The sequence below is a fragment of the Haemorhous mexicanus genome, chromosome 5 (assembly GCF_027477595.1).
Source record: "Haemorhous mexicanus isolate bHaeMex1 chromosome 5, bHaeMex1.pri, whole genome shotgun sequence".
NCBI classification, from domain to species: Eukaryota; Metazoa; Chordata; class Aves; order Passeriformes; family Fringillidae; genus Haemorhous; species Haemorhous mexicanus.
In genome coordinates this window covers 42,067,369-42,082,180 of record NC_082345.1, presented here as the reverse complement: position 1 = coordinate 42,082,180, position 14,812 = coordinate 42,067,369, and the positions used below count along the sequence as shown (strand labels likewise).

The 14,812-nt window shown below is 42.1% G+C and overlaps 1 protein-coding gene across 3 annotated transcripts in view; it reads right to left on the bottom strand.

The window, feature by feature from the left end:
- The window catches only part of GRIP1 (glutamate receptor interacting protein 1), a 307,820-nt gene extending 293,444 nt beyond the window's left edge, over positions 1 to 14,376 (bottom strand). For all 3 annotated transcript variants that reach the window (XM_059846957.1, XM_059846958.1, XM_059846959.1), the window contains exon 1: positions 14,193 to 14,376. In XM_059846957.1, coding sequence (XP_059702940.1) covers positions 14,193 to 14,247 — 55 coding nt within the window. In that variant the 5' untranslated portion in view covers positions 14,248 to 14,376. The remainder of the gene's footprint in view (positions 1 to 14,192) is intronic.
- Between the last annotated feature and the right edge of the window lie 436 nt (positions 14,377 to 14,812).

Here is a 14,812-nt window from a genome sequence, read left to right as displayed (position 1 = left end):
GACAACTCTAGAAGCTCCGTAAAGCAGAAGGAAAACCTAAAGGTGTCTGAGACCAAAGCTGCCTCCAGCATAGTCCAAATTACTGGCATATCAGGAGGAAGAATGAAGATTAATAGCTAAATCAGTCTCTTAGAGATGAACTTAGAATCATACAATCATTCAGGTTGGAAAAGACCCTCAAGACAATTAAGTCCATCCATAAACCTAGCACTGCCAACTCTAACTTGGTACAATTCTTCCGTACATACTTAAGCACCTTGGTGTTCGCATCTTAGTATTGGCAGGGTAGATTTTTCACAAGATTAAATGTAAATCCTTGGTTTTATACAAGAAGGAAAAAATTGCTTCCTCTCTCCTGTGCAACTGGGCCCATAGATTATCAGCTCCCAAACTGTGCAATGGCAGATAATAAACTTGCCCTTGGAAGATCAAACAAGCAAAAGTGCTTTTATTCTTGTCTACCTTTTATGCAGTACCTCAGTTCAAGGGGAAAGATGACATTTTCATCACAAAAATAAAGCCCCTCTCTCCCCTGATTAAACAGGTATATTCAAATTATGTTCTCTTTTTCTCAAGGAAATCTTCAATAAACATACTGAGATGCACCAGCAGAACAGGAAATGAGCATACACAAATAAAGATCCATTAGGTTTAAAAACTTACACACCGATGTTCTCTACCATAGCAGTACTCAAGTCTATTTAAAGACATATGAGTATTGTATGTTAACAGAGAATATCTTTAATTTTTTAACTGACTGGAAAGCTACAGAGCCCTACAAGAGTTTTATGGCAATGTCATACTACAGAATAATCTTGGGTTCATTTAGCTTTTTTATCATTATTCCACTTACTTCATTAATCCACTTGACATTGGATCTTGCTTTTAAGGGTGAGCATGTGAATTTACAATCGCTCCGACAGTACTCACACAAGTGTAGTTTGTTGTCTGGAAAATCAAAAGGTGCTGCTTTTCTTCTATTTGTATTTTCTAACCAACTACTATAGATGAATCTTTACAATTCCTTCATACAGGAAAGACTAGAGACTAGTGCTTCACTGACTGAAGAACAAGACATGAGGGTTCCAACTGCAAAGCACATCTTTACCATGATCTTGCAACAACCATACATCTGCCCCATTTTTTTTCTCACAAAATAATACCAACCTTGCTTTAAAGAAAGGAGGCTTAAGATTTTAAACCACTGCTGAAGATGAAACAAACTAATGAACTCAAACTCCTCTTTTCTGATCAACAAAGCAGAAGACATTTAGACTTGTCTGGGAGCATTTTTAAGTTTCTTTGGAAATTCTAATGTTTCTGTTGTTACTTAATTCCATTAACACCTTCTGGGTGTCAAAGCATTTTCAAAGTACTGACATCAGCAGTTCACAAAAACAGAAAGACTGGAATACAAAATCAAAGTAGGAAGGAATATCCAGAAGTAAATTAGAAGAAGTTAAAACTACCTGGGAATTAAGGAACAAGGCACAAGAATAGCATCACTAGTTTTCCTCCTTTCAATGCCAATTCACAGCAACAGCTCCAGAGTGTTTAATCCCACTTTCTCAACAGGTGACACTGTCATTTCATCTGATGCCATACTCCAGCTTTCAAAAAAAAACTAACGCAAATTTGCTGCTTTCCCAACTGGCAACAGCTCAGATATCCTACTTTCAACAAATTCAACCAAGAATTCTTACTGATTTCAACCAAGATGCTACCCTGTTTTGTACAGCGACAACTTCTGCTTTCAGTGCTATTACTGCAAATATGCAGTAGGGTAAAAGTGGGTTTTAGACACCAGGTAAAAGAAAAATTTGAAAAAAATGTAAAAACCCCAACTCTCTCAATATTTCCGTTTTGACAAAGACTGTTCCTTCCACTGTGATACAGAATTATTAGCCTCTTTGTGGTAACAAAGCAGGTAACTCTGAAAACACAGTGGGATCTCAGACCTGTCTGGGTAAATGGTATGTGCCACTTCTGGTGATAAAACTGCCAGCTCTGAGTACACATTTTTTGCACTTTTCTTACATTCATGATGCAACATATTTCAACAACCACGAAAGAAGTTTTTTCACCAGAAAAAAAGAATGTCAAACACCCTGCACTTAAACACATTTAACTTCTCTTCCAACAAGGAATGAGGAATAAGCAGAGAAATATCATCAAATAAAAACATATTTTACATGTTCTCTGGGGAAAAACCCCAATATTTTCATAGAAACACAGGGAAAAATTTACAGCATTTTAAATCTTTTATACTGGCTTTCTCTACCCCCCAAAACAGATATTAGCGTGTATCATGAGAATGACCTTTAATTAAAGAAAATAGTTTCTTTTTAGAATTACCCTTTGATTCACTAAACATCGAAGTTATAGGCTTAAGTTTAAGCACACTGACTTCAGATGGATTATTCATTCTCCATATCTGCTTCAAAAAGAGCATGACCAGCAGGTCCAGGGAGGTGATTCTGCCCCTCTGCCCTCCTGAGATCCCACCTGGCATACTGTGTACAGTTCTGGTGCCCTTGACATAAGGACAGGGAACTGCCAGAGCAAGTCCAGAGGGCCACGAAGTTGGCAAGGGGACTAGAGCACCGCTCCTCCGAAGCCAGCTGGGAGAGTTGGGACTGCTCAGCCTGGAGAAGGCTGTGTGAGAGCCCAGAGCAGCCTTCCAGTATCTAGGAAGCCAGAGAGGGATTCTCTCTCTCCATCAGGAACTGACAGGACAAGTGGGAATGGCTCCAAACTGAGAGCAGGTTTCAGCTGGGTATTAGGAGGGAGGCACTGGAGCAGGTTGCCCAGAGAAGTTGTGGCTGCCCTACCCCAGCACTGTTAAAGACCAGGTTCCATGGGACTCTGAGCAACCTGGTCTAGTAGGAGGTATCCCTACCTAAGGCACAGGGGTTTAAACAAGCTGACCTTTAAGGTCTCTTCCAACCCAAATCATTCTATGATTCGAAGCAGCAAAAGTTTCAGTGACCTTAACCCTTGACTTAGAGAACTTTTTCAGATGAGCACCAAATGAACTGGGACCAGGTGTGTCATAAATTCATACTGCTAGAGTCTAGCTGACACTACTGCCATGTTCTGGTCCAGAAAAATATGCATATTTTTAAATACTTGGCTGGATTAGGGATTCCATGCAGGACAGTTTGCTGGCTCAAGCCTTTCATGTGCACCTTCTGCTGACAGACAGATCTTTTGGACAGATTGTCAATTCATGACAAGTTTTTGTTTTTCTTTTAATCCTTAGTGCGCTATCGATTATTAACTGGAATCCACATGCCAATATGGTAATTTATGTGTCTGAACTTAAAAGACACAGATTCATTACATTAGGCTAAAAATTGTTCTATTTAAAAGATACTGTCACAAACCATGACTTCAGAACAATCCCAGGAAAATACCTTAATTTCTGCTCCCTGTGTACAGTATTTTACTAGCATGGCATACAACAAAAGGCATACTCTTAAATATCATGAAAATGCTTACCTTTAACCTTGTAAACCCTTAAATGTGTGTAACTACAACCCTCAGTATCTCAATTATGTAGGAAACACGCTATAATTGAGCATCAGCTTCCCAAAAAATTATAATGCATTCACATTACTGCATAAAATATTTTGTCAATTAGAACATTTGGAAGTTTCATATAAACAAACTGAATTTTCATTTTAATGACTGGAAGCAAAACCATACAAATTAAAAAAGATATTTTAAGTAATTATTTCAGGCAACTACCACTACTAAGCAACACTTGAAACAAGTCAGTTAAAGGCTACTTTTCTTCAAAGTAGCAGCCTAAACACCAGACAGTTGTTCATTTTCAATGAACATGCCAATCAAGTTTTTTTTCATTTTCGTGCTAACTTCTTTCTTTGCAGTTAAAGAGGAACTAAATATGCCTAGTTACAAAAAGGGGCCAAAAAAAAAAAATTACTGCCAAACCTGGTAAGATCAGAAAATAAAAAAGGAGTGATGGAAAAGGAGGAAAAGGACAAATGTCAAAACTAGCCAGATGTTTTTTATAAGGTGGCAAAGAAAAAATATTCAAGACTACTTTTTCAAATGACAAGGGACTTCATAACTCACCTACATGGATGCTTCCTATATTTAAACCTGAGGAAGACATCATAAAATTCTTAGAGGTTGTGTTTTTTAAAATTACTTCAATCACTTCACGAAAAAGAAACATATGTATAGGAACATGGCTTAAGGCACTACTTACTTACTACCCTGATCTTTGATGAAAGCAGAAAATAGAATACAGAGCCAGCAGCAGAAGCTTCTTTCTTTGGTTTGAAAAATATATCTACTGGCAGAGGGCAAGTTATCTGAAAATTAAAGTCCTTTTCATAGTAAAGTATTCTGAAAAGCAAAAATCAGTTCACATTATATATTTAAACAAAGAGCAGTGAATTATTGGAAATGTATCTAAACAGAGAACTATTACAATATTCTTGAACTTTTTGGTTTCTTTTTTAAACAAATACATAAATATAAGTACCAGGGCATGCCTAAATCTGTGGACATGCTAAAGAAACACCTCAGGCAGATAGGAAACTTCAGAAACTTTAGGATTTGTGCACTCAAGAAAGACATAGGAAAAAAGAGAAACCATAAGAAAAGTCTGAGTTAGGGCATCATTTTTGTCAGTGGCTGTAATGACAGGAAAGCTTGGGAATACTAAAGCCCTATAATATTGAAATCAAGATTAAGTCACAAGATGTGCTCTCTCAATAAGATGAACACATAAAAAACATCAGCCATGCTTTAACACTCTGTGCTTGAGGCCCAAGGTTTTCACTACTAATAACATCCCTCAATTGAGTTATTGACTCACAAAAGCCACAAGTACAAAGATACTGATTTATCCTTATGTATTGTCCATTTCATTCTTTCTCTCCGCCCTCCACAGAACTGCCCACACCCCAGCTGAAAGCATTTGATTAACTGCTTCACTTTTGACATGAAAATCCTGCAGGTTTACCTGGCTCTTGAACATTTTGGAAACAGTCCTAGTAAGAGGTGAAGTTAAAATCACCACAAATTGTAATTTCAAAACACTTCTGTAACAGAGGAGACATTTCTTCAGTTCTTCAAATCATGATGCACACAGAATCTTTAAAAACACAGTTAATTTAAAGCCCACATCTTGGGTATATAATTTGGTTTGGGAAAGTTTAATATTAGACTAAAAAAATCAAAGTAAATTACAGGTATATTCCTCACAAATTTGGAAGCTTTATCAAATATATAAGGTGTTTCGAAAAGGCTCAGGCTCAAAATTTCTCAGTGCATTCAATAACATTCTGGCATTTACAAATATGATCCAGAAAATGTAAAAATACAGAAGAATAAAACTGGCAAATATACATGAAGGAGGCAATGTATTTTTGGCAACAGTCTTCTCTGACTTTTCAGAAGAGAACCTGGACTAAGAAACAGCTTCCACTAACAGGTACAAGGGCTCGGTAAATTTGCTGTCACAAGTGAATTAACCTTCAGAATCCAGCAGAACTACATCCATTTACCAGGCAGTGAATTTTACTCCCCAGAGTATTTGGTCTGCGACTACCACTCTACTTCCTGCCCAGGTGTTTTGTAAATCCATTCCTAACGCAAAAACAACTAAATACTTCACTGAAAATGCCTCTGAGATTAAACTTTAGTCGGAGTATTAAAACAATGTGCTTATTCTTATTCCACAACTGCCTCCTCTCAAACTCAGGTCTCAACCCTGTTGTGAGAAGCATGGGTACAAGTGACAACAAAATCCTGCCAGTTACCAATGCTTTAAAGAGATTTCAAGAAAGCATAGCAGGGACATTGATGAAACTCACTTCTTGGAACCATCCTGGCTTTGCTCAGGTGCCAATAAAACTTCTTGGGTGAGGCAGCACCTGTCAGCACCAGGTTGTTCCTCACCTTTAAGAAAGGGGAACCAGTAATCAAGGCGAAAGTCAGAAGCAGAGGAAGCTGTTCTTTGCAATAGAAATACAAAGGATTTAGTATCTGGTCCACAGAGACAATAATCCAAACTAAAAAAAAATAGTAATACAATTCAAATACTCCACAAGTCTGTTATTTCTATCCCAAAAACAATTTCCTATATGTTCCTGTCTATGCAGAACACATTTATCACTAAGATATTTTTGACTGCTGAATTTGGTGTCATGTCATCTGTTATTGTAGCCTTCCAAAAGTAACAGCTATTGTTCTTATTTTTTTGCCTACAAAAATTGTTCTCATGAATACTGTCCCACTGCAGAAGCTGCTAAACTGACAAACAAGTGCTGGACTGCAGAACACCTGTCTCCATGTCAGGCAATTGTAGAAAAGCTGGCAGTACTTCTGTGTCGCCAACTGATACCCACAGAAACAAAGCAAGGTCTGCTTCACTTACGCACCAGTCACTGGTATGTTCTTCTTCATTTTGTTGATTAAATGTAAATGTCTAGGCTTTATTTCACACACTGCAGTGTTGGGCAGAGACCATGCCCTACTGCACATTCACCTACTGGGAAACAGCTTCAGGAAGAAAGTGCTAACTACATAGAGTGGCTTAGTAAACAAAAATAGTTATTTGAAATTCTCCTATGTTCCTAGGAAAGACACATGAAAGTTACTGAGAAGACACGTTCTGGAAATACTTTACGACATTGAAAACACTATCTCTTAATAAGGAAATGTTTGTATTCAGTTACACAACATGAACTTAGTAGCCCATAAAACAGTGGTGTTAAAACTTCAGTCTCAACCCACTGGTAAAAAAACCCTAAAATCTCTAAGTTTCACTGACAGTCACTTTTAACTGTCATCATTACATCTCTATATTTCAGGGAATAATTTCTCTTTTTTTGAGAGAAGATTTACACTTGCATGAGGAAACTGTGGAACTCCCTAAATATCTGTAGGATTCCAGTGTGTAAAGAAGATGGTGAAACTCTTAAAATACTCTCTGCAGTTTTCCTTCACAATAGCAGAATCTTCCCAGTGGTGATTTTTACTAATAACAAGAAATTAGGGCACAAAAAAGATGGACATTGAGTCAGGCACTTCAATTCCTGTGGTGATTTCCAAAGAGAAAAGACAACAAAATTCCTTGTGGAACATATATTGGTAACAAAACTGTCACCCCTTGCTTACCTGTCTTTTCCACTTCTATGTTGTTGCTAAACTATTTCAACATTACGCAAAGAACATTGCTTCTAATCTGTGATGCAGAACCAGTGACACACAGAACTTGCACTGATAATGACTTTGAAAAACACCCTGACATTAGACCATCAATATCATTCAGAACCATAAAAAAGCTGGCCACCTCATACCAGAGGACATGCCAGAAGAGTTTGAGAGTTTGTGTTCCCCAGCCACCCAGCAGTCTGTGCCAGCAGAAAGAGGAACAGGGAAAAAAAAAAAAAACAAACCAGTAGGGTGATACAGTAATCAAGATTACTTGTATCTGACATAAATGTTACTATTTTACCCTGAATTTTGCAGGGTCTCACTCATCTTGCCCAAATGAAACGCTGAGCAGGTGATGACCCTGTCCCCATCCACGCAGGATGCTGACACACCTCATTAGTCTGTTTTTCCATGCATCAGGATGGATGGTACTCTTGACATTTCAATGTGCATCAATTCAAAACATTTAGATAAAACACTGAAACACATCCAAATTTCACAGCCACAATCACCAGACTCTTACAGATACCTGCTCACCGGGTGCATCTTTTTTCAAAAGCAGTAGCACGACTAAAGAGGACTCAGATACAAGTAGTGGGGAGAAGGTCCAGCACCAAGCCTTACTTCCTGCAACCACTGGAGAGCAACATGGTCTTCACAGCTCTTTAGGGAGAACCTCGAGCTGTGGCAGCTCAGATACTCTTGAATAATGGAAAAACAACCCATAGTAGGGATATAATTATACACCGAGATTCAAGAGAAGTTGTCTACATGTAAATTGCTGAAGGATCTAAAACTCTAGCTTCTGTATTTCCAGTTTTGTGTGTCTCTAATGTTTCAGTGTACAAGAAACTCTGATCAAAAACTTGTCGTTCAGAATTTATACCCTTTAGAGCTCCCAGACACCCACAAAAAAAAAACTTGTGCCTGTCAGTGGCAAATATTGTTACTGCTTCAAATACTATGTGTTGCTATTCTTTGAGGCAAGCTGGAGTACTTGCTGCAATCACTCACTGCTGACAAATCTAACTGCATTTCTGACAAACATGAACAAAAACTGCTTTTGCCTCTGCAAAAACCAGAAATCATTTATTTGCACTTATCTCACACTTTCTTTCTACAAGAGGGGAAAAAACCTTGGTTGTGACCCAGACACCGGGGACAATCATCCCTCAGCTACCAGTGAAGACCATACCTGCATGAAGATCCCACAAGATTTAACAAATCTTTTAATACCACAGCTCATAAAATGCTGTTAACTTGGCTATGCAGATCACAGGAGATGTACAAGATTTTTGCTCACTCTCAGTTCCTTTCATGTTAAAAGGGCACTAGGGAGCAATTGTTGCCTCTTTTCCATCCTTGTGTTAGAATCTTCCCCATCCCAGCTGGTTTTAAGAGAAAGAATGAAAAAACTGACACAGCGTGCCTGTGCCATTTGCATGCTGCTGAAAACCAGCTCTAGAGCATCATCTTATCCCACCTGGCAAATGCTCTTCACCAACACTCAGTTTAGCAAATGGAGAAAGACCAATGTCCAAGACAGTTCAATCAACACTGAAGTGAAAACGGACAGAAGTGCCAACAAGAACAAAATATACACAGTAAGTAACCAGTGTTTTCTTATTAATCTATCTCCTAGTATGAGTGTTTTCCAATCTGAGATTTAGTGGTTGTTTCAGATGCTTCTGGAGGAGGGGAATGAAGCTGGTCAAGCCAGCCTCTTGTGTCAGCAGCTGAAACTGACATTTCCTTCCATTTCTGTCCTTATCACTTCACCTAAAATACAGGCAACTAAGTGCACTTTGCACACCACAACTGACCAAATGTCCCAACAGCTCTCACATTAGATAACTGCTCGCCACACTAAATCTAGGCAATGCCTTTGCTGGGGTAAAAGATGATCTTCCACCCATCTCTCTCCAAACATTCATCCCAAACACTCAGTCCTGATTCTTAGGGCTGCCACATCCTCTCCTCCCAAAAGTTTTCTACCATCCAGGTTATACTTTAACCTTTCAGGAGGCATGTGACACACGTGGGAAAACAGATAAAGACAGACAGAAAGCCTCTGTACAAGGTTTCTAATCCTAGGTCTGCAGCTCTCTTCAATTCCCAAGAACCCATGTAAGCTCAAGAAGAAAAAGATCCCTCTTGCCTTACTAGGTGAAAGATTGAAATACAAAGAACAGTCACCCTCAGCCTTCGGTTGAAAATAACCTGATTTTTAACATGTACCTGGCAAGAGTATGAAGCACATCCACTGTGAAGTGGCCTCATTTGATCAGATGCAAATTGCTAACCCACAATAACATGATTAAATTAAGTAACATATCTTTCCCTTATATGAGAAACTGATTCTCTTCCAGCTTAAGATGAGCAGACAAGCTTACGCAGCAGTAACCTCAGGGATAGATGCTTGTTGTCAGTACATCTTCCATGAGACCATGCTAGTTTTGTATCTGAGGCAGGATTCACAAAATACCTGTGCATTCTTTTATCCTTGAGTCCTGGGGTTTAAAATGTTTCCTAATGTTTCCTTCAAAATGTTTCCTTGAAGTTCACCTGATTTCCCTGTCAAGTGTGAACATGGATAGAAAAGCAGAAAATAAAAATTCAGTATTTCCTTCTTCCTTGACCTAACTGGTCTATTTAACAGAGGAAAAACAACTGTGGAATGAATACTACTTGAAAAATAAAATCAAGACTAAAGCATACTCAGATGCTTCAATTTCTAAAATTAACGTGTGTACATTAAGGGATCTCAAGCAGTCCCACAGTCTAGAGCATACAAGATGCAGAAACAGTATTTTCTGTACTCCTGACAAACTTGATCAGCTATGAAGTTGAAACAGGAGTTCCATTAAACACCTTCATTTAACTTGATTGGAAGGAATATTGAACAAAATTAATTCCAGTAACATTTTTCTTCTGAAAGTATTTATGAAGATGTCACCCCAGAAAGTGTTTTAGGTGGTTTACAACGAGATCTGATTTACATCTTAGGCAGAAGACTGGGGAGGAGGGAAGTGCGCCCTGAATTTTAAAGGCACTGTCTTACACTAGCTCATTTTCACATGTCATTTTTGAAATGACAGGGTATACTGCATCAGTTATACATTACAAATCTTTTACTTAACACAGAGCACAACTTCTTTCCTCTAAAGGAGAGGACTTTTCGTGATAACTGTGGCAGTGAAAGCCAGAAGCAGCACAGCCACTGCAGAGTACAGTTCGATTACAGAGCAGGCAGCAGAATACCAGGAGCTGTGCTGCAGTACACACAGAAAAGCACTTCATATCTTAAATGTGGTTCTAGTCACTGAAAACCAGCACAATATGATTTTTTTTTAAGTTGACGTAAGTATCCCACATAATTTCCACAGTCAAGACATCTAAAAATACTTGTTGAAATACCACTGATTGCCACCCCTCAGAAGAGAATCTTCTCCGCCACAAAGCACTCTCACAAACATTAAACTCTACATGCAAATACACGCTCTGATGCTTGAAACATTATCCCAGGTTTTTCTCCTTTACTCAGAGTATCAAATGTTGCCAAGGTGAGCCAACAGCACTGACCACGTCTCTGCTACTTCATTTCAGCAAGACTGGCCAATTTCCATTAGCAAAATTCTGATTTTATCGAGTTTTTGGATAACCTCCATTTCAGCGCATGACTTGTAGGAACAAGGATCACAGGCTGCGCTAAGGACTTTCTGCAGGAGATATTCAAGACAGAAGGGGGGCTCTGAAGCAAGGAAGAGGCAAACCAATATAGTATCCAAACCAAGGATACCAATATACTAAAATAACCCCACTTGGAGCAAACTCAGTCGGTCTGCACAAGGTTATCACCATTTGCAATATCCCAAGAGCTTCTCGCATCAAAACAACACAGCTCCTTGGACAGTTTTTTAGTTGATTCTTTGCACCAGAACAGGCTGTGGCATGCACTGCAGTGTGGCAGCACTGCCATCCAGCTCCTGACACCCAATATGGACTGAGCATCAAGGGGAATACAACAGCCTTGAAGTGCTCCTCAAAGCAATGCTGCATTGGTTTGGAGTGAGAAAACAGTGTTGGTACCCAGTGAACTTTCTATGCTGCAGTGCCTTGAGGATACAGCCCCCACATCCTCTCTAACAAATCCACCCACCCCTCAAGCCTCACATCCTAGTGCTCACAACTTCCTTCCTTCCTTCCACTGCTCAGGACCCAATGGCCCGACCACCTCCTGGCAGGTGCATGCAGAAGATGCAGAGCTCTCAAGAAAGCCTGTAACATTTGAGGGGGAAAAGCTGGGGAAAAACAGTTTGGTACAAACCACTCATAGCTCACCACAAGGAAATCATTGCCTTCCCAGTTTTCCCAGCACCTCCAGAGCTGAGTTTTTCCAGTTGAAATCTGCTGCTACAACTAGACTTGAAATTAAAGCTGCACAGTATCTGTTTATTGTGACTGAGAAGGGGGGTATGGATTGTGGATATAATAAAGTCAGCAGGAGAGGCTTCCCTGAAGGGGAAAGTCAGCAGGAGGCACAAAGATAAACGGGCATTACTTACCTGCTTACTTCTTGTCTGAGATCTTGTTTGGTTTGTGGTGGTAGGGTACTTTTCTGGTTTGGATGGGTTGTTTTACCCCTTTTCATTTAGTAGTTAGTTTGTTTCACAAGTGATCACCACCAAAAAACTTAGTGCCAAATTAACTTAGCAGGTCTATGTTGTTATACAGGAAAATTACGACTAGTCAGTCCTACCAGTGTTCATAGGGTTAAATAAAGACTAGCTCCTCTCATAGGAACAAAACACTGATTAAAACAATCAGATTACAGGAACATAAAATCAAAGAAAATACACAAGCACTTAAATGTTTCTTATATTCTGTATGAGTATTCTTATCCCATATACACAAGCATTTGGGATGGATATTTTATATCCTATATAAAGGCATACTTGTATATGCGACGTAAATACAATTTATATCGCTAAATATTTCACATTCAGTATTACTCCATATCTACATCATAAAAAGCTATCAGCTACACTGTTAGTTTAAAATAACAGTATTTACATTCACAGAAGTCTTCTGATAGCACAATGTACATAAAATGTTCTGGAGATTAACTGAATGGAAATATTTTCTAGAAACAGAAGAGAGGGATGTTAGCATAACTGGCTCTGAACCAGAATTTAACTGTATTTGTAATTGCCTTTTACTCAGTGCCACACTAAACTCCTACATTAGCTAAAGATGCACCTTCATTTCATTACTGCACTAGCCATTTTTCTGTCTAGCTTGAAAGCTTTATTTCATCTATTCTTCATACTCAAGAACTATTAAACTCAATACTGATTAAATATTTTGACCATTTAATATTTTTCCAAGTCTAAATCACGAAAGTTCCAGTGACTGGAATCCTGTTAAATTATTAGCTAAAACTTAAGCACCAGACAATGCAACATACTTCAGAAGGCAATAATTTACTTTAGGCAGAGAGGAGATTTTTTTTCTTTACAAAATTGAAATACAATAAAGAAAAGCCTCAGTGGTAAGACTATTAACATATAAATCTATTCGGCCTCATAACAAAGATGAAAGAGGTTAAACAGAAATAGGAATAAACAAGAACTGTTAACAAATCAGTATTCTGACATTAAACCCATCAGAGCAAAACCACCACCATTGTTTACTCTGAATAAAGACAAGTCCGCATGTTACAGCTCACGACACAACCTTTATGCAGAATAAAATGAGAAAATCTTTCCAGTTTCTGACACAGCCAGATTAGACCCTTTCTAAAGTTCCCTCATCTGTAAACGCATCTGATATATTTTGACAACTGTCATCCATCCTATTTCTGTGATTCCTCTGCTACACAGATTTGTGACATAAAGAAATATGACCATAAATCTTAGTAATGATGTATTTACTGAGAGTAAAGACTCGAAAGCTCGCTTTTCACAGCTGAAACACCTTGCGCTCATTTCAGCAACTATTTTCATGATGTCATATGTTTGTGATGAACTTCCCATTAGGGACAGGATTTACTAGTCAGAAGGGCAGCAGTTCTGCAGAAGACCTCCACCTCCAACGCAAGGGAACAAGACTTTTTCCACACAGCAATCAGAACCTCCTTGTTCCTAGCAGGAGAGCCAGCTAGCCAACACGGCGGCAACCAAATCCCAACGTCCTGCCTCAGGACTCCGCATGCCACCACGGAACTAACCTGTAAATCAAAGACATAATTCGACGGGCATACCTCAGAGTAAATGGTGCCCCAGCCTTTTTGTCTTTGACTCACATGCTGAAGACGGAGCAAGGGACACAACACCCATCCATGATAGAAGCCCTCTCTGAGGAAGGGGCAAAGACACCTTTTTATTATAACAAACAGACAGTTTATTCTTAAAAGCGACCAGAAACCCTCTCGCTTCCGACATCACCGACCCGTACGGCGGGGTTCGGGGACCCGAGGCCAGCCCGGGATCGCTGCCGGGACTCGGGGCAGCTACTGCGGGCACTGCTCGCCGCCGATGCGCGATCGCTGCCGGTTCACCGGCGCCCACTGGGATAGGTCCAGCAGCGGCCCGGGGCAAAGCCACACGCGGAGAAGTTTCGCGAAGTGACTTCGGAGCTGCCTTCCCACCCCTCCGCCTCACGCCCCCCCCGGCTGTAAAAGCCCGGCCCGGGGCAGCGCGGGCGGCAGCACCGCGGAGAAAAGTAAAGTTGCTGCGGAGGCGGCGGGGGCCGGCCCGGTGTGTCCCCCGGCCCGGCGCGGGTGCCGCCCCCCGCAGCCCCCGCTCCTGCCGCGGCGGCGGCGGAGCAAGATGGAAGGCGCGGGGCCCGCCGCCCGTCCCACCGCGGGGCGGCTGCAGCCGTGCCCGGGCATGGGCTGCGGAGGGGGCACCCGGCGGCGCCGCAGACCCCGGCCCGCCCGCCCGCCTGCCTTCCCTCGCGGCGGGCGGCCGGCGCCCCCGGGGCTCCACGCTCACCTCGCTCCGGCTCGGCTTGCAGGCAGATGGGGATGTTCTTCTTCCAGCCCGGCATGGCTCCGCGCTCCCCGCTCAGCGCTGCTGCTGCGGCGGCGACGGGGGGCGGCTCATGGCAGGGCGAGGCGGCGGCGACCCGCGCTCAGGGGGAAGTCGGCGGCTCCGGCGGGCAGCGGCGGAGGGGCGGCGGCCGCGCGGTGGGAGGGAGAGAGAGGGCGGGGGAGGGGAGGCGGTGGAGCTCCGCCAGCCGGGGGACGGGAGGGGAGCAGGCGGGGAGGGAAGGCGCGGGCTCGCCCCGGTTCAGCCGGGCACCGGAGAGGGTGGGCGGGGGGATTGTGGGAGGCAGAGGAGGCGCGGAGTGGTGCCCGGCCCCGGCCCGGCCCTGGCGCCGCCGGCAGGTGGCCCGAGCCGGCGGCCGCACAATGGAGAGCGCGGGGCGGCCCCGCTCGGGCACGGCGGGCCCAGGTGGGGCGGGCGGGGCGTGCCGCCTCTCCCCGCCAGGTACGAGCCGGGGCGCGGAGCTGCCCCACACCGCGGGGCGGGGGCTGCGGCTCTGGCTCTGGCCCCGGCCCTGGCTGTGGCTCTCGCGGCCGCGGGGTGCGAAACTCCGCACCGGCGCGAGG